Here is a 25,588-nt window from a genome sequence, read left to right as displayed (position 1 = left end):
TCTCTTTACTGTATGCCTCTTTCATAAACAGGTTTCCTTCAGTCCTGGGTGAACTGCTGCCTGCTCAAGGATGTCATTACTGGGAAATTGCTGTCTCTGCCTGCAGAAGCTACAGGATTGGGATTTGCTATGAAACAGCAACACAGAACAGTGTCCTCGGGTTGAGTGATACCTCCTGGTGCATGCAATGCTGTCCTACACAAACCAGGTAGAGAGGAGTCAGTCTGGCTGCTTGAGAAGTTACTTGTCCTTCGTGAAAATAAAGCTGGCCAGCCACAAGAATCATGAGAGCAGAAAGGATTCTTCTGCTTTCTTTATGCAAATTCGAGTAATAAGAAAAGGACATCTACGTAAGATCTTTAGACCTCCTCTTAGTTTAAAAGGTCTTATAAAGCACCTTAAAATTTATCTCAAACAGATGATTTTAACACGCTTCACCCAGACAGTGAATAAAACTTAAAGAACTAGTTTGTTGCTGCTCATATCCTGATTTGCTTCACTAAACCCCAGCATGTGTATTTATTTCCATAAATGCAGCCTTTTTAGAACGTACTTCCATCTGCAGGAAATGTCAAGCCCTGACAGGGAATGTTTTCTCTTGCTTTGTCCTTCACAGCAATAGGCGCTCGCCTGCTGCTGTGGCAGGACTGCAGGGTGCTGGGGTAGCAGGCCAGCGCCACAGGCTGCTGGAGGTTTGTAAGGCACCACCCTGATACTTTGTAAAGGTGCTCTTGATCCAAACAAAAGTGCTTTTTTCAGTGTGAAATCACATAGATGTACGAGCATAACTAGCTAAATGAAACATCCGAGAGGCTTTTTTTCTAAGAGTCCAAAGACGCCAAATGAAAAGGCTCATCAGGGTGCCAGGGAGGGCTTGAAGCAATGCCACATTTGCTTTGCCTATGTACTGAGCAAAATGCTGTTGCCATGTGATAGGCTGCTGTATGCAGCCACCTGTTAATAGATTGGAATTAAGGTTATTTCTGGTAAATTGCTATGGGGAGGCTCATTGTATTCTGGTTTCCATTTTCCCACAGCTTTCTTTACAGATTTCTTCACACCGGTGTGATGAGCGATGTCCGTGTGACGGAACACCTGGCCAGGATTGGCATCCTGTTGGATTACAGTAGTGGCAGGCTATTGTTCTTCAATGCAGAGAGAGGACTGTTGCTGTTTGCCATCAGGCACAGCTTCACTGCTGCGGCTCACCCAGCCTTTGCCCTGGAGAAGGCTGGAGTGCTTACCCTGTGCACGGGAATGGAGCTGCCAGAGTTTGTGAAGCACAGCTAATCTGCTGCTTCACAGTTTCCAGAAAACAGACAAATACAGCATCAGGGGATAGAGAGAGGAAGAGGTATGCCAGGAAGGGATAGCTAGTCTTCACTGATGAATGCTATGTGCACAGCTCTCCTTCACATCGTCAGTAATTGTAGTTACTGCTCAGACACATAATCACCCTGAGCCTGGAAGAAAATCGACTCCTCAGATGGAGCATGCACCTAGTAATACACAGAGCAGTACTTCTAAGGGGATACAGAAGTTTTGTTAGATATGATAGTGCTAGCTATCTTTTTAAAGTTAATTATGAACCCGTGTATGAAATAAATGCATTTCTCACTGCAATACATGAAAGTTACTGTTTCATCATTTGCCAGGACAGCCAGAGCCTGAGTCCAAGATGATGTGCTTGGAAAATGTATAAAAATTTCAACAACTGAAACATGCTGCAGATTGATATATCCTGTGCCATTGTTTGCTAATTCTTTAATGCACAAATTAAGAAAAGTTGGACACGCAGAGATCCTCATGTTTGCGGAATGAGGGAGTCCCAAGCTAGTTCTTCATATCAGCCATAGAGAATCTGAGTATGCCACATCTACTGAAGCTGCTCACAGCAGACTAATGGCTACCCGACTGTGTTAGTAAATATCTGTGCTTGTGAATAGCTAGTCATGAAACATAGGTATAAGGAAACTTGGTAGTAGTGGTAGAAGTCTTCCCTTGTGGTTTTCATCCTCAATTTGTTGGGTAAGTGGTTTTGAAAGTGAAAGGCAGATTGCTATGCAGGACCTTGTGGATCACCACTTTTCCGTCACTGCTTTTTACCTGTGCTCTTACAGATTTGATGCTCCTAATTTCAGATTTGTGTCCATTTTCCTGCATCTGTCTCGCTCTTTCCTGTTATCCAATCTAGTACTGTTGCAGTGGGGATCCTGCAACACGCATATACCAAACCAGGAGTCCCGTGGAAAGGAAAGATATATGGACAGACAGATTCTTGCTAGATGTTTCAGAGATGTTTATTTCTCCAGCCGCATGGCCGGGGCTCAGCGGAGGAACTGTTCCAGTCACGGGACCAAGGGTCCTTCTGCCCGCGCAGGGAAACACAAACCAACCAGTGGGAACGAGGCTGAGCAGGGGCAGGGAAACCCCGTGTCTGTGCCCTCAGGGCCCCTCTCCCAGGGCTACACGGCGGGGGAGGGACCCCAACACCTCACCCGTTTTATTTTAATAAAAGGAGAATGAAAACAACTGGATAAACATAACAAGAACAGTTTCAAAACAAAACAAGCCACCCTCCTGAGTCTTTAAATGTCCAAACAGATTCTGTGGAACATCTTAGGGCTGACAGAAGGGAGACAGAATTCTCTGAGCATGCTTTGTGGGGAAACTGAGGCAGGAGAGGGTTTAACTTCTTCCCTCCCCCTTTTCATCCCCCACTCGGCATTGGAAAGGGATTTTTGGGGAAACAACTGGCAAAAGCATGGTTTTGTGAGGGAAACCATGGATGAAAAAACGGATTGGGAATACACTGGGGGTAATAGGACATAGGGTAAAAGGGAAAGGTGGGATTAGGAAAGGGAAACTGTAGGGAGGGTTTACAATGGAGATATTGTCTAACATGACTACGATTTTTTGCATATATACTGCCTTTTACAGAAACACCATCAGGCCCAGTGACCTGCGATGCTTGTAACCCTTTTCTCCCTAGTACAATATTAAATTCCACCACCTCTCCATCTCCCAAGCTTGGGATGCATTTTTCAGGGTTATTCTTTTTAATAGCAGTTCTATGCACGAATATGTCTTGCTGGTTGTCACACCTTGTTATAAAACCATAATTTTGCTTAACATTATACCATTTTACTATCCCTAAGGTCTTAGTTACTATGATCTTTTTCCGAGTGGCTGCTGTTTTTTGTCTCGCTGCGTCTTTGCTCTCTCCTTCGGTCGTTCCCGTGTTGGAATTGTCGGGGCTGCTGGTGCCTGCGCGCTCTTCCCGGGGTCGCGTTCAGGGCTGCGCGGGCCGGGCCGGGCCGCGCCGCTCAGTTCTCCGCGCGTCGCCTCCTCTGGTCGCAGCTTCGCTGCCGATGCCGGGCGCTGCATCCACGTCTCGGCCGGGCCCCCGAGCGATGACCCCCCCACACCCTGCTCCAGCGCGCGTCTCGGCTGGGCGCGGCTCCGCTCCACCGCCGCTGCCGCCCGCCGCCGCCCGCGCGCCGCCCCTCTCGGCCGGGCGTTCACGGGGCTCGCTCCACCATAGTACCAGCACAGGAAGCTGCAGTGTTTCAGGGACACCAAAACAGGTGGGCTAAAATTGGTATGTGTCAGCACAGGAATAGGATGCTGATTTTTCCCTGTGGCTTTTTCAAACCATTTTTCCAAGCACTTCATACGTTGATGGTATGGCTGTCTTCCTGCCTGTCTCAAGGGCCAAAGGCCCACATGCCAGTAGTGCTGAACTCCAGTGAGTGCTGGGGGAAATTAATCTTAAAGCAGGCAGGCAATGTTTTCATGCTGTGCCTGCTCTGGAGATTTCTGCCTCAGGGGAGTCTGTTGCCAGACTCATTTTTGAGCTCAGCTGAAGAGCTGTACTCTCCGAATTAAAACAGGTTTCAGGAGTGTAACAGAGAGAGTTTGCAGCTGAAAAGAGGAGTTAAATGAGTTACAATGATGCTTCTGCTTTTTATGCTCAGAGAAGGTGCCTGCTGCTGTTGGTTTATTTATGATTTAACACCACCAAGGCATGTGTTTTCTGCTCCAGTCTGCTGTATGTTTGTCATCCCAGGAGAGCCACAGTCCAGACTGTCATAGCAGGCTCAGGCAAGCCTGAGCTTGGTTAAGGCAACACAAAGAGGATCCTGTGACCACTTATTTTAAGCTGGAGCTCTTTCTGGCATTTCAATAAAAGGGTGCCAGTTCTGAGTCCCTGTCAGGGAGAGAGGGGAATAAAATAGCAGGACTGTGCCCTGTTGGCTCAAGTGAGTGTTTTATAGAGGTGTGGAGGATGGTGAGAAAAGGTCCAGGATTAATTGGGAAAGAAAGACAGAAAGGGTATTGGAGGTAGCATTACTCTGAAGGCTGAAGAGGAGGAGGTGGCAGAAGGTAGGCTGGAAACTCACACAAAGCAGATGGTGATAAACTAAGAGGCGGGTCAGTGGTGTCAGCAGGGTGTGTTCCTCAGGCTCCTGCAGCCAGTGAGCTCACCAAAGGTTTGACTACCCCCAGAGCTTAATGTGGTTCTTAGAAGTAAGCCTGGAATATCCCCGTACTGGGCTGATACTACCTATGCCACTCACCCTGATCTCTGCCATTCCAAAAGTGGGATTGCTTCATGGTCATCAGTATGATATATTGACAAGGGGGGAGACAGTGATAAAAGGAGAACAAAATGACAGGAAATTTTCTGGATGTTTTCTTCAGTGAAGGCAAGAAACAATTGCCTTGTCAAAGGAAACTATGTATTAGTGGTTTTAAATAATTAGTGGTTTTAAAATGGAAAGTGAAAGCTTTGTCTATTGCCAGACGTTATCACTCAGGTACTACCACAACACCTGAGCTTGGCAAAATGTTTTTATTGGAGGTACCTACCTCATTCTTAGAAATATTTGGTTAATGTCAAAAAATGGCCTGTTTTTTGATGAATTTTATATAAGGTCCAGCTTTTAGATTGAGCGGTTTCAAAAAGTGTATTTACTGTTTATGTGAAAGCTGGGTAAGTTATTTTAAAATGAAAGTGTCACTCAAAGAGCTTAAACAGTACTAATTTGAATGTCTAAATCTGGTCTGCTTTAAGATATGCCAGATGAAGAAGTCCTGTTCAGAAAGATGGAACAAAGTGCATGCTAAACAGAACACTATATACAAGTTAAGTATAAGGAAAAACTCATGTTAATGAAGAAAGCAGACCCTGAAAGCCACAGCTAAGCTGGTAAGACTTACAGTATATGGTGCAAACTCTCCTGCCCTTGGAAAGCTTAGAGGTACATCTGCTATGGTATTTTACTTGCCTGATGGGCATTAAGTCCAAGAACTTTCCAGAAGGTGGCTGTTCCTAGACACTTCAATGTACAGTGCAGTCCATATAACTTTGCATTCAGATGAACTGGGACATTTGTTGCACTCACTTTTTCCTGACCATTGTAGCTTGTATAGTAGAAGAAAAAGACAAAAAACTCCCAATCACTGTATTTTTGTTGTGCTTGATGAATTTAGCATTTAGAAATACCTCAAAACCAGCAAAGAATATCACTAAGCTTGGCTGATAGTCACTAAGACTTCATGAAAATATTGAAAGGGTTGTGTGGTATCTGTACACAATCTAGTCATCATTCCATGCTTAGTACATTAAAATGTACTTAGTACATTTAAAAAGTTACACAAACATCTGTAAAAGAGTTCACCAGTAATTTGGGGTTTATTTTCATTCTGAAGTACAAAAGCTGATGCCTAATAATGTAAGCATTGTTAATAAATAATTGGACTGACTTGAAACATATTGCATTAAAAGGAACAATTTCCTCTTGCTTCAGCAGATTTTAGATTAGGCTTGTAAATGCCTGTGCACTGTGATGAGAACAGAGGCTTGACTGTAAAGAGAGAAAGATTTATTTCTACTGTCAAAATAGGGCTGAAGTGTTGCTGGTATCAGTGGTATTGATCCGCAAACCTTGCTTAGGTCAGTCTGCCCCAGAGAGAGTTTCATGCTTCTGTGCGACATCAGGCAGACACTGGCAATGCGTCTGCAAACCACAGCACACATGCTCTGTGTGTGTGCAAGAACAACTCTGCTCTTGAACTAGTGTTCTTTCAGTATGATTTGTACGGAAAATGGTCAAGTAATGTCTTACTTTAGAAACAGGTACATTAACTCCCCCCAGACCACCATTGTTGGAAACTGCGTGGATATTATCACTAAATCTGTTGTAAGACAGATACTCAATAAGTTGTTGCTAAATCCACAGTCCTGTGATATTGCCTGTGAAAGATATGTGAAATATTATCTCTATTAGCATTGCAGGGGGTTTAATAGGTATGTAAGGATTGATTTAAGAGCAATGTGAATCAGGATCTTTCAAATCATTCTCGCTTCTGACTAACAAGTAGGACCTGTAGCATGTTGAAGTTTGATTTGAAAAATTACGTTCTGTGGTGTAATCACAGCTGCATTACTGTCATTTTCCTGATGGATTTACTAGCTATAGAGAATCCCAGTGTGCTCAGACAGTCACAGAACCACCAAGGAAGAGAGAGCCACTCTTCCACTTCCCACCTTGTACTGTGGAAGAGATACTGAACTAGAAAAGTATCTACATTTTTCATGGTGAGTTTGTCCAGTTTTACGGCACAATGAAAAGTAGTATTTGTTGACCAGAGATTATTCTGCAGGACAGTTCCTGCAGGACACAGTCTGGAAGGAAGTGGAACAGATTTCTACCCTGGACTTTGAAGATAATCTAGTTTCAACCCCCCTGCCACAGGCAGGGACACTTTCACTGGACCAGGTTGTTCAGAGTTCCATCCAACCTAATTGGAACACTTTCAGGGATGGGACATCCACAACTTCTCTGGGCAACCTGTTCCAGTGCTTCACCCTCACATAAAGAACTTCTTCCTAATATCTAATCTAAACCTGCCTTTCTACAGTTTAAAGCCATTCCCCCTTGTCCTGTCACTGCATGCCCTTGTCAAAAGTCCCTCTACCAGCTCTCTTTTAGACCCCTTTACATACTGGAAGGTGCTGTAACGTCTCCCCAGAGTCTTCTCTTCTCCAGGCTGGACCATCCCAACTCTCGTCCTGTCCTCACAGCAGAGGTGCCCTGTTCCTCTGATTATCTCTGTGGCCCTCCTCTGAACTCACTCCAGCTCTTCATTAGAAGGGGCCCCAGAGATGGGCAGAGCGCTCCAGTTAGAGTACTCACAGTCTCCTGAGAGTGGCAGAGCAGAATCACCTCCCTGGTGGACTGTTGGCTTTTGATGCAGCTCAGGATGTATCTGGCTTTTTGCGCTGCAAGTGCACACGCTGAGCTTCTTGTCCATCAATGTCCCCCCAGTCCTTCTTGTCAGGGCTCTTGTCAGTCCATCCTCCACCCAGCCTGTACTTGTGCTAGGGATTGCCCTGACCCAGGTGCAGGGCCTTTCACTTGGCCTTGTTGAACTTCATGAGTTTCACACCGGCCTAGCCGTCAAGCATGTCCATGTCCCTCTGGATGGCATCCCCTCCCTCCCTCCCAGAAATGGCTCACACCTCACAGCTTGATGTTGGCAGCAAACGTACCATCACCAAATTTTCAAGTGAATTTCCACTCTGGAATCAGCTCTGCAGAAACAATATTGTCCTTTTCAGGACTTATTTTACAGATACACACTATTTCTAATACATGCTCTTCTCATCCTCGAGGAAGCAGTGCTGCAAGCAGAGGAGTAACTTATGGCGCTGTCAATGCAGTGGTCAGCTGAACTTCCTCCTACCAGGCTGGTACCACGCTGCTAAGGAGTGAGGGATGGAGAGCTGGGCCTGGCCACAACAGGCTCAGGAGAGAACTGGATTCTGATGAATAGGCAAGGAGCTGGAGTAGCTGTCTTTGTCTGAGCATCACTTCACACAGCCCAGCCTTCTGAGGTTGTAAAAGTCTGTCTCATGTCCTTTCATGAGCCCTGCTCAGAAGGCACAGTGCATATGTAGTCCCACGATTCTTACTTTCATTTTCACTGAGGAGAACTACATTTTGAAGTAAAATTAACAGAGATTATTTTACCTAACTCTGTATGATGTTTTAGATATGTATATGTCTGGTTCCTGCTGTCATTAAAAAATTAAAAAATAAAAATGAAAAATTATAGCAGCCTTTGGGAAAAAAAAAAACAACCAAAAAAAAGAAAAGGAAAAGCTGTAAGAAATTATCTCTGAATATTTTATAACAGAAGAAGAGAGCTTTCCATCTCTTGCAACAGCATCCACCAGTGCTGGTGTCCCACACTGGCTACCAGTATCACTACCTTTTGCCATGAAGGGGTTTTTTTCTGAAAAAAATATTAATAAAAATATTTTGAACAAGATGTGCACCTAGCAGTGTAAATAACTAATAAGTGACTGCTAGTTCTTAGGAAGTAATCTATGTCACTATTTCCTGTATCAAGTGACAGCTTTCCTTTCAAAGCAAAGAGCCTTCTGTGCTGTGACCACAGCAGAGCTACACAGAAACACATACTTACAGCCTGCCCAGGTACAGAAAGAGAATTACTGTCTAGATTATAAAAGCAGATTTTGGAAGTTAAACGGGGGCATTTCTTGGGTGTCAAAAAACCCAAATAAATAAGTAAATAGTGTCACTAAGCCCCAAGTGAAAAATTTACATTTTTAACTCAAAGCCGTATACATCTATTACATGCTTCTCTAGCTTAAATTGGTACTATATTCTGCGATTTCAATGCAGAAGACTCAGCCTTGCTGCCTGGTACTGTAGTTATTTTTGCACACATTCAGTAACTTCAGTAGAGCCTGAATAGTCTGGGCATGTTGATCACATGTGGCTCATTTGGGCAAGTAAAAAGCAATAAATCAAAAAATTCCTGAAAGTGTGAGATTTCTAGGACAACTGCATGGTGTAAAAATTCTTCCAGCTTTCCTTCCAGTTGTTCGTCCACAGTTGCTGGACCCCGGAAAACCCTATTGAAGGAGCATAGCAGTTAGTATCTATCTGAACAATATTCCTGCTGCAGAAAACATTCGGGCTCTAAAGGTTTACTTTGCACTTTAAATCAGGCCCAAAGTTAACAGTTCAGTTAAAAGGACAAAGGCAGGTAAGTCACATTGAATTTACCAGGGAAAAAACCCAAACCACTAAAAAGGTCCTCTTCCTCACTTACTCTGCCAAGTACTTCAGGGTTGTGGCTCACTGTAAGGAAGCATTTGATGTTCTGCTACTGAATGCTGTCTTTCCAACCACTTTGTAGTGTATTTCTCATCTGTAGAAAAGCAGGATCTCTGCTAACAGCAAAATGACTTACAAGAAATCCCAAGAATTTATACAGAGCTCTGTCTTTGGGTTAATTTTTATACTATTGTTTTTCAAACAAGACCAGAAATAATTTAAGATCTTCACATTAGCGAAACTCTTCCCTTAACTAGTATAATTTTGATCTTGAGTTAAGCAGGCTAGCTTTAGCTTTCAAGGCTTAAAATAGTTATCTGCCTTTTACTGTTTGGTTTCTGTGTTTTAAAGTGGTACGCATGCTGTGTTCATATAGTAATTGCAAGGCAGCTTTATTATCTGTAGTGCAGTGGTTATGCATGACATTAAAGATTATGAAGCAATGGGTTAAAGGCTGTAACAATCAAGAAGATGCAAGAAAGAAAAAAAAAAGAAATCCATGACCGGCACTACCACCCGTGTGTAAACATTTAAATATTCCATAGGGAAGCAAAAGCTTGGAGAAACTACTGAGTATTACTGATATTATCCAAGGAAGATGTGAATGCTGACTTTTACTGCACAACGAAAGGAGTGAATAGGAAAGAGAGATATACTTGATGTTAGGACCAGGTCTTATTTTTGTCAACTTGTAACAGAGATGTAACAGCACATTAATGGCTGGATGTGGCACTCAGTGCCATGGTTGACAAGGTGATGATCAGTCAAAGGTAGGACCCAATAATATTAGAGGTTTTTCCCAACCTAAATGATTCTGTGATTCTGTGAACGCCTCTTTTTAATGTACAGATAATTAGATCTGTTAATTAGATACCAGTAGATCATATATGTGTGCATTGGAAAAGCAAACATTTTGTCAGACTCATGGCACTGAAATTAATCCAGAGTGACAGTTCCCACACTTTGGCTTTACATAGTGTGGTTCCTTGGATACCCCACTCCAGCTGACAACTGTAGAACAGCCATCCTTGATTCACTGCCTGCTTCAGCTGAGATTTCCAGTCTGGTTTGTGGGCAAACTGCAGAAGTGAGGCTAACACCAAGGAGAGAGACAGACGCTGCCAGCAGGACCAGCTTCCTTGGGACTGCCATCAAAGTGACCACTGAGAAGGACAGTGATTCTGGAGTGTAGTTGTACCTCCTTAGCCTTGCAGAGGTGCAGCAGAGTAAGCTGTTAAATCACCCCTCTCAGCCCTTGGATCGTATACTTAGGGCAAAAGAAACCCTGGAATGACAGAACGGCAAGTTCCAGATCAGGTAGCAGAAAGACTACAGAATGTGCTGGCACGTGGGAAAAACAGTCTCCACCAAGCAACAGCTCCTAACCACAGCTGAAAATGGTAACTACGTGTGATATGTGCTTGACTTACAGCAATTTCACAGCAACATGTCTCTTGCTGTAATTCAGTGAGAGTGCAATTATTGTTCTTCATGTCTTACTGAAATCTGTACAGTCCAGCTGTGATAAATAGGCATTTTTCTTTAAATGAAAAAAAGGATTTTTTAAGGAAATTCTTGACTTGCTGTGTGCAACTCGCGTTCTGTAATCCCTTCTATGAGCTTCCCTGTTCTCCCCTGGGGGGGGAAGGTGCTTGTACCATGTATCCAGGCCAGCTCTGGCATGGTACCGGAGTATATGGTACATCATCCCCACTGAAATGTGCCTGCTTGTGACTATCAAAGACTGCTTGGTTGGCTTACTGGTGTGGTAAATCAACCAGTAACTTGTTCAATCCCACCTACCTTTCATGATAGGATGAGCCTGTATATACCTGTGTTTTGCTTTTAAGTGTTTATACTCTGCTTGCAATGTCCTTGCTCCCACCAATACTAATATCTTGGAAGATTCAAAGGCAAACTGCATGGACAGATGTGCTCTGGAGCCAAGGATTGTGCTGAAGGAGCAAGAGGAGCTTTTTTAAGCTGGCAAGACCTCAGAACTAGAGCAGAGAGAGGTACACCAGCCCCCTCTGCCCTGAGCGGGAAGCAGTGGAGCCCTGACTCAGAGGCAGCTTTGACTCAGTGTGGGTGGCACTAAGAGTGAAAGTGGCCCCCCACACGTACAAAAGTCATTCCCAGGTAGTGCAAGCAACCAGAGCGTGGTGTGGCAGCTCACAAGGAAGGGTGCAAAAGGTGAATGCTGAGGACTGCCAGCTCAAACACTTAGCTCAGCTGGTGGTCATTACTCTCACTGAAGAAGCTTGGTTTCCACTTGGCCAAAAGTTGCATCTTCTTTGTGCACCGAAAAGGATGGGGTGGCCCAGATAGAGCTCCCACAGAAACATGGAGCTGTCCAGGTCTCAGGCTGCAGGAAGTGTCAGAGCCTGACACTGCTCTTAGAGGGCAGCAGAGAAACCAGTTGTGTGGGTTGTGATCATGTGGACAATCCGTTCAGCATGAAGAGCTGGAAGAGGAATGAGAAAGGCTGGGAAGTGTTGGGGGCTCTGAGGAGGAGATCGACTGGTTGAACTGTACTCTACCACCCCTTGGACACACACATCTGCCATCCAAATCACAAGAATAAATGGATCCTCTATCCTCTCACCACCAGGCAGAAGGAGTGGACATCAGAGATGGACCTTAAAGATCATCTCTTTCCAACCTCCCTGCCAGGGAATGCCATTCATTAGATCAGTCCCCCATCAAACCTGACCTTGAACACTTCCAGGGATGGGGCATCCACAAGTTCTCTGGGCAACCTGAGAAATGCATCAGCAACAAAAGGAGAGCCAAGGAGAATCTCCATCCATGGTCATTTGTGGGGGAAAGAGTGAAAAAGGATAAGGAAAAGGAGGATGTACTTAATGCCTTCTTTGCTTCAGTCTTTAATAGCAAGACCAGTTGTCCTCAAGGTACCCAGATTCCTGAATCTGGAAGACAGAGACAGGGAGCAGAATGAATCCCCATAACCCAGGAGGGAACTGTCAGTGACCTGTTATGCCACTAAAATCTGCACTAGTCCATGGTGTGAGATGGGATCTTCCCAGGAGTCCTGAGGGAATTAGTGGAAGAGCTTTACCAAACTACTTTCTATTAATTACCAGGAATTCGAGTTAGCCAGGGAGGTCCCAGGTGACCGGAAGTTGGCAAATGTGACACCCATCTACAAGGAGGGTTGGAAGGAGCGTCAGACCAGAGCCAGACCTCACTAGTGGGGAAACTCACAGGAGTTTCTTATCCTGAATGCTCATCCTGAGTGCCATGACATGGTGTGTGCAGGACAGCCAGGGGCTCAGACCCAGCCAGCAGGAGTTTGTGAAAGGCAGATCCTGACTGATCAACCTGATCCCCTTCTGTGACAGGGTGTGCTTCATAGATTTGGGAAAGCCTGTGGATGTAGTCTGCATGGACTTTACTAAAGCCTTTGACACTGTCTCCCACAGCGTTATCCTGGAGAAACTGGCAGCTGATAGCTTGGGAGGTGCACTGTTTGGGGTTAAAAACTGTCTGGATGGCTGGGCCCAGAGTGGTGGTTTGTGGAGTTACATCCAGCTGCTGTTCCCCAGGGCTCAGTACTGGGGCCAGTCCTGTTTTATACCTTTATCAGTGATCTGAGCAAGGGGATCAAGTGCATCCTCAGGCAGTTGGAAGGTGATACCAAGTTGGGTGGGAGTGCTGATCTGCTGGAGGGCAGGAAGGCTCTGCAGAGGGATCTGGACAGGCTGAGCATGGGATGAGGCCAATGGTGTATGTCCTGTGAGGAGCAGTTGAGGGAGCTGGGGATGTTTAGCCTGGAAAAAAGGAGGCTCAGGGGAAACTACAACTCTGCAAAAGGAGGCTATAGACAAGTGGGGGTTGGTCTCTTCTCCCAGGTAACCAGGGATAGGACAACAGAAAATGGCCTTGAATTGTGCCAGAAGAGATTTAGATAAAATATTAGGAAAAAAATCATGGAAAGCATGGTAAAACATTGGAACAGGCTGCCTACGGAAGTGGTAGAGCCACCATCCCTGGAAGTGTTAAAAAGATGTGTGGATGTGGCACTTGGGGAAATGTTTTAGTGGTGAACATGATGGTCGTTCTGGATTGATGTTTGGGCTTGATGATCTTAGAGATCCTTTCCAACCTAAATTATTCTAATAATTCCATGACTCTATCTACAGCCAGTAGATACAACACCTCCAAGTAAGGAAACTAGTAGCCATAGCAAATCTTAGATTTTCTCTCATATTTCTCCTTCAGCATGTAGTGACAGCACTGATTTCTCTTTCTGCAAGTGTCTAATTCAGTGACTGCAGCAATGTGAGAAGCATTCTCACTTTCTTCTGTTTTAATCTACAGTCAAAGCATGCATGTGCGGGAGTATATCATGCAAGTATGGCTTCACAAGGACTGACAAATTCTTAAAACACTTTCTTCTGATTGCATTCCTGGAATGACCTGGTGCAACTGATGAATATTTGGACAATTTTATTCCAGCTCATTAGTTCTTGTGACTGAGATTGAGGAAATGGGAAGAGCATTTAATTAAAAAAAAAAAATGCTGTGTGGAACTTTCAGGGAGAACGAGAGAAGACAGGGTAATGTTACTAAGCCATATAATTCTGAGCTACACAGTAACTCAAAAAAGATGGGTCTGTATTTTTCATTATATATTCTGCTTTGGAATAGAGGGCCATTTCCTATTGAATCACAAAGATCTACCAGTTTGAAAGGTCCATCACCTGAATCATAGAATCACAGAATGGTTATTGAGGTTGTAAGAGACCTCTGTATGTCATCTTGTCCAGCCTCCCAGACAGTCAGGGCCCTTCTTGCTGACTGCCCAGGATAATGTCCAGGTGGCTTTTGAAGATCTCCAAGGATGGTGACTCCACCAGCTCTCTGAGCAACATGTACCATTATTCTGTCACCCTCAAAGTAGCAAAAATTTTGCTGATGTTCCCTGCCACCCAGCCCTGTGGAGCCCTCATGTACTCTTTGGATATGCAATAGCTGGGCTGCTGTTTTAGAGAAGTGTCTGGGAAATGTTTGGAGGGCTGTGACTGGAGGCTGACAGGAGTTATTTGGTTGCAAAGGCATGAGCAAGAGGGTCCAGCATGGACAGGGCTGTCAGCATGAACTCTGTCCAGGGACCCTGCTTCACAGGTCTTCAGGACAGGTGGCCCAGCAGATGCTCAAGATGCTTAGACAGCTCTGCCCTGGTGGTTGGGAGAGAGAGGTGAGGAGACTGGAAATCATTCCCTGCAGTAGCTTGTGCTTTGGTTCTGAAACAAATGTTATCCAAAAGCTTCTGCATCTTTATTTGAATTCCTCTCACCACTGCAGGTCATAGCAGCTGTCAGGTTTATCTGCTGCGCTCTCCCCTGTGGTCTGCTGGACAGAGACATTGGGATGCCCTGGAGCCGCTTGGCACCTCCCTGACTGCCCCTTCTCCCAGTGGTGGGCTCACTGCAGGGGCCACGGCCTTTGGCACAGGGTATAGTGCTGCTGCAAAGATCTGCTGCCCACCTGCTCCCTGGCCACAGCTTTTTTCTGGCAGGAGGCCAGGTTGACCATGGCCTCCATGTAGCTGCTGACTGCCCTTACAGTGTCCAGGAGGCAGCTGAAAGGCTGTGGTTGCACAGCTGTCATGGCAGAATGGCATGGCCTGACATGTCCCTGCGGGATGCAGTGGAAGCAGAAGGTGCGGAAGCATCCATCAACAAGGGCTGCGTTTCTGCCGTCGCTCAGGCAGCTGGAGCTCGGGTAACATGACCCTGCTTCCCAGTGCCCTGTCCACCAGCAGCTGCCTGGTGGTGGCTGTTGGCGGCAGAGGTGCTCAGCTCCTGGTTGTCCTCAGCACACAAAACCATGTTCTGCCAAAAGCATGTTCAGGGATTTCTTGGCACTACAAGTGGAAAAGCAAGAAAAACCCAGAAAAAAGGTGGGAGAGGAAAGTCAAAAGCCTCACAAAGGCTGAAAAGTGGCAGCAGAAGCAGCCCTGTGGGACAGGCAGCCCCAAGGACTGCCCTCCCCCCTCCCTGTCTTCCTCAGCTCCCCCCAGGTAAGCTGCCTACAGTTCAAGAACCCCCACCTCCTCTGTTCATCCCCCAAAAGCATCATGACTTGGGCAAGGGAAGGGTAGTGAAGGAGGCAGCCAGGGAAGGCAGAGGAACAGGCTGGAAATCTTCAGTGGCACCTACAGTCCTGGTGTAGCTGCCACATGGGACTGCAGCATGTCACCAGCCAAGGCTTGGCACAGAGGCAGCATTCCAGGTAGAGGTACACAGTCCTGATAGACCACCAGGACCCACAGGTCCCTTTCTGTGTAGCTTCTTTCCAGTCAGTCAGTTCCCTATGTGTACTGGTGGTTGTTCCTCCCCAAGGGCAGGACTTTGCAATTCCCCTCATTGAACTTGATGTTTCTTTCACCCCAGCTCTCCAGATTGTCAAGGTCCCTCTGGCCAGCAGCCTTACTTCTAGCATATCAACCACTCCTCCCAGTGGTGTGTCATTGGCAAACTTGCTGAAAGTACTCTCTGCCTCATCATCCTGTTCATTAATAAAGATGTTGAACAATGTTGGACCCAGTATTGAGCTCCTGGGGTACACTGACTTCCAGCTAGACTTAATACCATTGATCACCATGATGAGTCCACCTGCTCAAGCTTGTAACAGAAGTACCCTTTGTAACCCCTTCAAAAATTATTTTAAGCTGCTGCAGTAAAATTAGCACTATATAATGGAAACTTCTCATGTAATCACATCTCAGTGGGATGTTTGAGCTTCATCATGACATTCTGGTTAGGCAGATCCCCAAGATTTTGTGGAGGTCTGGTGCCCACATAGATACTGCTTAGCAACCAAGAGCTTCTTTAGGAGAAAGCAAATCCTTTGCAGCCTGGGAACTGGTTGCTGTGACTTCCATCCAGGAAGGAGGAGGAGAGCTGACACTGTATAGTGAGTGGCTCACAGCTCATTCATCTCCAAGAAGATACCAATGGCTTTGTACCTCACCCCATTATCTGTGTTGCTATCTGAACCAAGCACAGTTCAGAGCCAACCACTGCCTTGCAGACTTCCCTGGTACTCTGAGGACATGAGGAATGCTCATTTCTTTCCTTCAGATATTTTTTTCTTAAAGGTCTGCAACAGGAGTCCTGCTGTCAGAACCTAGACTGTTCTGAAAGTCTGTCCAAAATGTATTAATTTCCTCAGCTCAGGTAGCATTAGCCTAGCCTTAAGGAACACTGGCCATGAACCTAGTGAGGAGCTGGGGCCAGCTGATGCTCAGTACTTGCTTGTCATCATGAGGATCTGTCCCTTCACCTATAAAATTGCCACAGGAGACTGGTTGCATAAGGTGCAGTGTCTGCTGAGTTCTCAGAGCTCTAGAAGTGGCTTTGCAAAGAGACAGATGAAGGAAAGGAGAAATTCCTGAGCCAGACCAGGAGCAACACTTATTTTCTAGTAAGTGATGGGCACATCCAGAGAGATGTGTCACAGTCCTGTCTGACACAGTCCATTCAGATTATGCTGCAGCTGCGGGACCACTGGCAAAGGGATGCTCGTCCTGGGTTATTAATACTGCCTGAAGCTGGACTCCCATTGGTACTCTGAATCTTTTCTGGAGGATAAAGAATACATCCTCTTTCCCTCTCTTTGTTATTGTAGCTTTCCCAGCCATGGGAACAACACACTGCATACAAGGAGGAGACAAAAGGGGGAAAATATGCTGTGTTTTAAATGTTTTCTATGTTAAAAGCTGACTCAGTCTTGGATAGCACCTTCACTAACTTATCTCATGCTTCTCGTTTTTATGTAATTTTCGTTGTCCTTTAATAGGTCCATTCTGATGTGGATTTACATTGCTCTGCCTCTTCTTAGGGTCATTTCTGTAAATATTAAGTGGTTGCTGTGGAATTCCTTCTATAAATATTAAGGCAGTCTTAACCAGCATCTTATATGATCTGTAGCAACATTTTGGAGCTATTTTTAGGGCCACAGTCTTTAAGGATGGTGTGCAGAATTCACAATTGTTTTTCTCAGGGAAGTTCTCTTGTCCAATAAAATTTTAAATTCTATAAGCTCTCCGAAAAGCAATCTGGTACTTGATGTTCCTTGTGGCTCCAGATTTTTTCCTTGTGCCAAATGTAAATGTTCCTTGCTATGCTATAAGCAAGTGACATGCAGAAAGATCTATTTCTTTCCATCTTGGAGATACTTTTTCGCATCGTTGTGTCTCTGTACAATATTGTCTTTGCATAAATCCGACTTGTAATCTGTTTTCTCACAAGTCATGTTTCCACACCTCTGAACAGCAACTTTTCATTTTCTGTATGCTCCCCAACTGCTGTACTCTTTTTGTAGTTCGGTTTTTTCCTGACATCTACTGACTAATGCAAGAAATAGAGACCAACTAGCACTGAGTCAAGAAGATAATTTTCCCTGAATTCTTACTTAAGTTTGTGTACTCCCATGAAATATATGCCTTTTGTGTAATAGTACAACTTATGACACAGTGAAACCTACAGACCCATTCCTGAACTACTGCTGCCATCCATTACTGTTCCCACCCTATGCCGGTGTACCTATATATTCTTACCTAAGGGTTTTTTCTCTTTTTCTTCAGCTAGGGTAGGGTTATTCTGGACTCTGCTTCTGTCTTCCAACAGCCTTACACCACTGTGACTGTACCCAGGCTCTGTTGTACGTTCCTGTAACAGCATACAAATCACTGAAGTTATGAACTTCTGAAGTTCTGAAACAACAGTGAAGTCAAAATTCCTTCTTTCTTCTGGGTATTTTGGAGATGAGAAACATGTATTTTTCAATTAAAAAACTTATAAATAATATCTTTTTTTCAAGATTAAATTGAGTTTCTGGTCACTTATTTTTTATAACAGGACAATATGTGGCAAGAAGAATTGATCTGCCCAGAAAGTTGTTGTTAGGACCCAAGACTAGGTGCATTTTTGCCACCCAATTGTCTCTGCTTTTCTTCATCAGACAAGGAATTTGAAGGATCTCAACCTATAGCGTTATTGATGTCTCACAGCTCTTGAGAAGCTAATTTTATTCTACGCACATATGGCCTTCAACTGGGACAGTTGTGCTGTATTTATCTTCAGAGATAGAAAAAGTTATATGTAAGAGAAAATGGCAACTTCTGTTTTCCTTTTTGATATGCTGTATGAAGAACAGCATAGTAGTACAAATACATTGTTCAGCTGAAGCTATACAATTTTGGAAAAATATTTTTGTCAGAAATGAATGAGATTTCAAGAGGAATATCCTGTCAGTGGTGTTGAAGGGGAAATCTAGGTCCATTCACTGGCAGTTCATACACGTTTTTGCTTTCATAGCAGTGCTCCATATAGAAGGGGGAGAAGGAAAGATAATTTTCCAGCTCATATATGACTTTGCTATTCTTGGACCAGCCTGATCCTTCAGATAAAATAAAAAAAGCCTTATGGGCAGAAGCCACTGATGCCCAACATCTGGGATTAGCTGAAAAAATGATGTTCCAGACATATCCTGTTTCCTCTACCTGTGCCGCAGCCTTGGAGTGGAACTGCCAATAGCACTCTTGTGTATGTGGCACCCACGGTGTCTGCCTGTGCTGGTCATAGCTGAATATTTTTGGTGTAGCAAAAGTGGTAGTGGGGTCCTCTGTGTGTCACAGTGATGTGCACTCGCACAAGCAGTTTACATCATTCTTTGACAGATGACAACAGTGATCATTACCTGTCCTGAAAAACATGTAGGATAAGATATGCAAGAAGAAATACTGTGTGATAGTTCCAGAAGGAAAAATGTACAGAGGAGACCCTGGTAACCTCATTGTCTTTTCTGTTATAGACTGAAAGAGCTGAGGGGTAGATCTGTAACCAGATCCACTAAGCTGAGGACAGTGATTGTGAAGTGGGGGCTAGGACTTGCATCTGTTAAGTGAGTCTCAAATAGGTTTTGGTTGGTTCCAGCTGCTGTCATCTGAAAGACATTCTGAGTAAATTGTACTATTTAAGTATTTTGGTGTATGGTAATGTTTTTGAATGTGTTCCAGGAACAGTGGCAAAAAATATCTTCATGCTGCTAATGAGTAAAGTTTTCAGCTTCTACAGAGGCCAACTTCCCAATATCATTGAAATGCCAGGCAGTCTGAGTCAGTCTTGATCATCATTTTGGGAAAAAAATTCATTTCTTTTCTGAAAAATAGCATGAGAGAGGCGTGACCTCCCAATTACTCTGCCATTCCTTGGAACTGGGGAACTTGGTGTGAAGCACAGCAAAACTTCCTGAGGCTTGGGATGGGCCATGTGACAGACAACTCTTTTATGCCCCAATGCTTCAGGTACAGAAAAAGATATTTAGGCATCCATGGCGCTAAATGTCCTTTCTCCTCTGCACAGCCAAAGCCTGTTTTTGTTTTCTGCCCCTGTTCCTTCCCAGGCATGGTAACCACCACTGGTGGAGCTCAGATTTACTTCTCCATTTGGCTTTTCTCTTATGTCAGTTTTCATTAAATGCTTCAGAAAATCCAGGCCAGGCTCTGTGCTGACAGAAGTTGAGCCCTTATGAAGAGATATTTGGTGGATTCATATTTGTACAGCCTGGTCTGGAACTTTAGCTCCAGTAAAACGTTATGCAAAGCAGTTGCTTCTTCTTATTTGGCTCGTCCTATGGCTACACACATGTTCCTGCCTCCCACCAGGTGGGATGGTGGGCCTCTGGAGACCTCCATGTGAGATATTGCAAAGCTTCCCATCACACTGCCCCTGCTGTGGCTGCAGAGAGCACCAAAGCCAAATGAGCACCAAAGGACTCGGGTCCAAAGGTGTATCCTTGAACTCTAAGTGTATCCAGTCTCCCTAACTGGCCACATAACTCCTTACTTCAACATACTCCCTGTCTTAATATCAAATATATCTCTAAAATTAGAACTAACAAGAATACTAAGGAAACAGAAGAGGGAGATAAAGTGATTTAAAATTCTAAAACTGAAAACATTTTCCTCTTATGAATTTGATATGAAGAACAGATGGTCCTCTACAAAAAAACAAAAAACAAAAAAACAACAAAAAACAAGCAAAAAAACAACAGCAGAAAAAAAAACAGAAGAAAGGAGCCTAGAATGAGCCTAGAACGAGTCTCCCACTGCACCAGGACCATGACCAACTGAAAGGCTAATGCAATTGATTGTTCTGTACAATGGAGATGCCCATCCTGTCTGCAGAGAAATCAGCTGTTTGTGGGGGTCTTTTAATTCATAGTTTCTCCTTATAGTTTTTTTTTCCCTAGTGTACAAGAGAATCACATTATGTGATACTCTGTCAGTTGGAAGCCTTATCTGGTCTTCTTAGGATGCATTTTCATGACTAATCTATATGTGCAAGAGCTAGACAATCTCGCTATAATGATGTTTGAAATGGGATTGTCATTGTGAAAACAAAGAAGCAAATAGTAAGACCTCTTATTTTCTTGATCCTAAAATACACTCTATTTCCAGCCCTCAAGACATTTGCTTAGTAGGTCAGTGTGTGTCTAAGAAGCTGAATTTTTCTTCTCCAGAAATTGCTCTGAAAAGCTCAGTTGTTATTAGCTAAAACCACTGCCACCAAAATGGAAACCCCATTGAAACAGGTTTGGCCTGTAAGAAATTATTTTTCTATTTCAAAAAATCTAGTATTTCTCTTTTTAATGAGAACAACTGGTAACTGAAAGACCAGCTAAACTTTTCTTGAAGTCAGTGCATTACTTGCCTTGGTAGCCACCACAGAATCTGTGAAAAATCCAGACCATCTTGTCTTCTTTTCCTTCTGAATTCACTGCTCCCTTAAACTGCTTTCTATTCATATGGAAATAATTTTGAAAGTGGAAGCCAAGCAAGTGGTACTTTTTTATTTAAAACAATTGGGTCATTAGCCATTTATGCTTGCTTGGTCTCCCACCATTCTTCTGTGGCAGGCCTGTGATGCTGTGTTTACAAAGATGTTTGCTTCTAAAAGTAACATACAAGGCCCATTTCAAATTGAACTAATTAAAAACTTATTGTTTGCCAGGTGCCAATGGGAGATTTGAGGTAAACAAGCATTTGGACCCTTCACCTTGCAAATCAAAGGATGTTTCCTCAAATCAAATGCTTTATATTCCAGCTTTTTCATAATGTTTTGTACCCTTCCTTAAATTTGTTTAATTTGGCAGGACTGTAATTAGAGGCCAGACATGGACAAGTGCTCATCCGAGGCAATGAACAGTGAGTGAAGCACAAGAGTCTTGCTGAATTTTCAAGAAGCATTTTTCAAGGATGAACATCCTGTTCTTTAAGCCTAAATACTCAGGGAGATGACAAGGCTCTGCTTTTTCTAATTGATTCTGTTCTCCTTTAAAATTACTGCAATCAGTAATTTTAAAGGGGAAAAAAACAGAACAAGTTCATTCCAATCACATCACAAAAGAGGGTAAGACCTCACTAAAGGGGCATCAGGCAAATTCAGACTGCAGCTGTTACAGACATAGACATCGAGAAAATGTTTCTTCTTCTCTGCAGAATCAATGCTCTTGTATCACCTTTATGCCATTGTAAGACTTTGACTTTACTAGACTAACTTCTGATTTATTCCCCTTGTGAACAGTGGAGAACATAGTTCCTCATGTTCATGCATCCAATGTTGTAGGAACAGCAGGCCATAAAATAAAATTAATCAGTGGAAAAAAATTAAGAAGCATCCTACTAACAAGAGTGTTTCCCCAGAGGCAGAGAAAACTGACTTTGCTGAAGAACAGCTTCTGCATGTTCTGCAGTTTTCATCCTTTGGCTGCTCCAAGTATGTGTCTGAAAAGGGTCTTTGTGCTTGAAAGGAAGTACTCAAAACTGCACTTACTATCACAAAAAGTATGCTATAAAAGTTCCTACCCTGTATATCTACTTGTTGCTCTTACTGCTTTCTGGTACTTCTGCATGAGGAAAGACCATTTTTGTAATTGGAGTTGAATAAAAATAACCCTTGAATGTGAAAGATATTTGCTGGGCTTTAGAACATTTTGATTTCTGGAAACAGACCACCTGCTGCGTAGGACCTATAAGTCTCCTAGCTAATAATCTTCTCTCCACTTGGACTAATTTTAGCTATTGCCACTTGAAACTTTTAATGGTTTCAGCCACCTACTGCCTTAACATAACTTTTACAGCCCCTCTCTAGAACTCTGCCTGTTCATATATCTGAGGATTATAAATAGTTTTATTTGGAAAATGGTCACTGGAGATGGAGGTGGAGAGACAGGAATCATCTGAGAGTAAATAGATTGTTAATTCCCTTCTGAGCACTGAGCTGCTGATTCATTCCCAATCAATTCCCACACAGCCTGGGCTGAGTCAGCCCAGAGGGTGTTGAATAGTCAAGAGCAAAGACAATTCAGAGGATAATGGTTCTGCGAAGTCCAAAACAGAAAAGTGATTCAGAAGGGGTAACTAAAAGAAGAAAAATATGTAGTGGAGACAGGGGGAAAAAAAAGAAAAAAGAAAAAAAAAAAAGATTAGTAACCCCCATGCTGCCACCTCTGTCTGGGAAATGAAGGTGTTCAGGGAGCTTAGAGAAGAAACAGGTAAATGAAAAGAAAGGGATGGATGGAAGAGGTGAAAAGTCATTAAAAACCAAAAATAGTATTGGAACGAAATCATCAGAAAGAGACAAAAATGAAGATGGGTGTAGGCAGAAAATGGACTCGAAGCAGGAGCACACTTCCAGGTATGTCTCAGGCTAGGCACTGATTTCCCATCCATGTAAGTATGCCCATAAAAGCTTGCATCTGTAAGTGTCATACTGTACACATCCATGGGGAGGAAATAGAAGAAGAATGGCCCTACAGTCAAGGGCTTTCTATTCTTTATAGATCAAAGAGCATGAGATGGAAAAATAATAAGATTCATATGAGAGATGGACACTTCAGAGATATATGAATGTATTGGGGAGCACGTCCACCCAGATTGAAGTCAGGCTTCTCCCTTGGAGTCTGCTGTCAATTAAGTGAAGAGGGTGAAGCTCATCTGGATGCTCTGAATCAACCTGTGAGACATTTCCACAGCCTTTGATTGCTCTAACACTTCAAAAATTCTCTAAGCCTCCTGAGTCCTCATACTGCAGTTCTCTTAAATCTGAAGTTCAGTGCCACAGCCTACTTGGGCTCAGGACAGAGACTTGGCACGCTGAAGAGTGTCTTGTGTCATGCCTTGTGCAGGAGCCTTCTCTCCTTGCACTTTGTTCACATGAAAGGCAAGCAGCTGCCATGGTGCTGTGCCTCCCACAGCAATAAGCTCCCTGCTTGCATTCAGCACTGCTGAATATACATTATGCCACAGTAATATAGGCTCTGATTTCCTTTTTCTTAAAGCTTCTTATTTTAAAATAGTTTGTATATATTTAATCTGGGGTAGTTTAAGGAGGCCATAGGGAATGCTTGTCAACAACTACACAGAAAGAGATTGTTAGCAAGAGAATATATTGCCTTGTATCTAGCAGATTAGAGCACAGTAATGGTTAAGATTTAGGCACAAATTAGTAGTATTAATCCCAAAGCTTGAGGACAAACACTTAAAGCAAGACATGTCCCTGGGTACATCAGCACTAATCAGTACAGAACTACAGGGATGATGCAAGGCACACTTGAGTGAGATGCCTAAGTCAGAAGTGTGTTTGCCCAGTGAAAAGTGTGGTGTGAGTGGAGAGAGGTGGCACCTGAGAAGATGATTTAGCCAACTCAGCCTCTATAGGTTCTCCACAGTTCCTTTAGTGAGTCAAAGAGCACTTGTAATGCCAGCCTTATCAATTCAGACGGATGATTAAAGGGGTAAGCCCAAGTCTACCCCCGTAATTCAGACACTAATTAGGTGTTCAAGTGAGGATGTGCAAGTTCCTCCAAGAACATGTTGGTTATTTATATGCAGAAACAAGCCCCAAGTAACTGTGATGGGAATATTTCCATGACAGTTAGTCCCATCTCATTCCTCTAGGGAGCTGAGATAGACTTAGCATTGCATCTGTGTATTGCTCAGACAACCAAACACTTACCAGAACTGATGAAAAATAAAATAAACAGTTCTGGTATATTGTTCATAATGCCACACTCTTCTGCCAAAGAGAGACTCGTATGATTGCGGTTTATGGTTTGGTAAGCTCTTGCAGTATTTTAGAGAAAGCTGTTTTGCTTTAGTTTTGTTGTGTATTCACATAGAGAAGGAAAGCTCTAGAAAGCACTCTTCACACTGAGCAAATACCACTGAGTTTTGAGATGCTGCCTGGCTCCTGGCATGGCTGAAGAGCAACTTCCATGGTGTCAGACCAGCTCCAGAGAAAGTCTTATCTTATGAAACGGAGGTGGTTATTATATCTCTGAGCCATTGATAGGCCTCCAAAGAGAGTATTCTGGCTGCTGACTGGGAAAAATTACCATGTGGTGGCTACACCAGGCTGTGTTAGTGTGACAGAACAGAAATCCTGTGAGCAGTCATGCTGCCTGTGTCAGGACTAACCAGGCTACAGACTCTGCTAGCGGTAGCAGTGAGCTCTGCTGGGTCAGCTGGAGAGCACCTGGCTCAGCCTGGCATTGACCTGAGTCAGGATCACTCCACAGGCACTGCTCAGCCATGTGGGCTGGAGGCCTGAAGCCTTAGAGAAAAACATCTGCTTATCTCCAATTCCGACAGAGCTCTCTGTCAGGTACCTCTTCATGCATTACCATGTTACAGGCTGATGGCATTCCTTGCTCAATTCCCTCTGACACGTGGATGGCTCAGAGTCACACAGTGGTGCAAGGAGCTCCAAGCAGATTTGAGTCCTGGGCACTTCTCCCCTCCCACCATTGCATGGTGTACTTTTCATTGCTTCCTAACACCCTGCTCTAGGGCCTGCCACAGTTTTCTTTGCTGCTCTTCCCACACGGTTGTTCTGGATTGATCTATTACCTAACAACACAGGTGGGGATACAGGAAAGGAAATGGAAGTATCTTCATCTTCTGAAAAGCTCCAACAGTAGGATAGATGTCAGCTTGAATTGTTCCTTGCTTCAGAGAGTCTTTGGTATTATAGCTGTTGCACTGTAAACATGACATGCATTTTATAATTTACACGCTTGAACACATGACTAACTTCAGAGTACTGTTCCCATAATTAAAGTTAAGTCTGTATTTAAGTGTGTTGCTTAATCAGTGACCAAAGGCTAATGCAGAAACATTGATTCATTATATAAGAATAAGAATATAATAAGAATTAATAACACCTTAACACACTAATAAACTCCTAATTGGTTTCTGCCTATTTGCACTGATAGGATTTAAGAAAAAAACAGTATACTTGCAAAACAATTTGGGATCCTTATTAAGCAGAAATGAATGGATTTGCCTCAACTCATTATGTTTGACTGGAAAAATGATGTTTGTTTTTACTGATGTTGTA

General features: G+C 43.7%; 1 protein-coding gene across 1 annotated transcript in view; it reads left to right on the top strand.

Annotated features, from left to right (window-relative positions):
• The window catches only part of CMYA5 (cardiomyopathy associated 5), a 47,853-nt gene extending 46,228 nt beyond the window's left edge, over window positions 1-1,625 (top strand). The window contains exons 12-13 of the mRNA XM_032095403.1: window positions 32-208; window positions 1,038-1,625. Coding sequence (XP_031951294.1) covers window positions 32-208; window positions 1,038-1,290 — 430 coding nt within the window. The 3' untranslated portion in view covers window positions 1,291-1,625. The remainder of the gene's footprint in view (window positions 1-31; window positions 209-1,037) is intronic.
• The last annotated feature ends 23,963 nt before the right edge of the window (window positions 1,626-25,588 follow it).

This window comes from Corvus moneduloides, chromosome Z (assembly GCF_009650955.1).
Source record: "Corvus moneduloides isolate bCorMon1 chromosome Z, bCorMon1.pri, whole genome shotgun sequence".
Lineage (NCBI taxonomy): Eukaryota > Metazoa > Chordata > Aves > Passeriformes > Corvidae > Corvus > Corvus moneduloides.
Note: the sequence above shows the minus strand (reverse complement) of the source record. Positions and strands in the feature narration are given on the sequence as shown.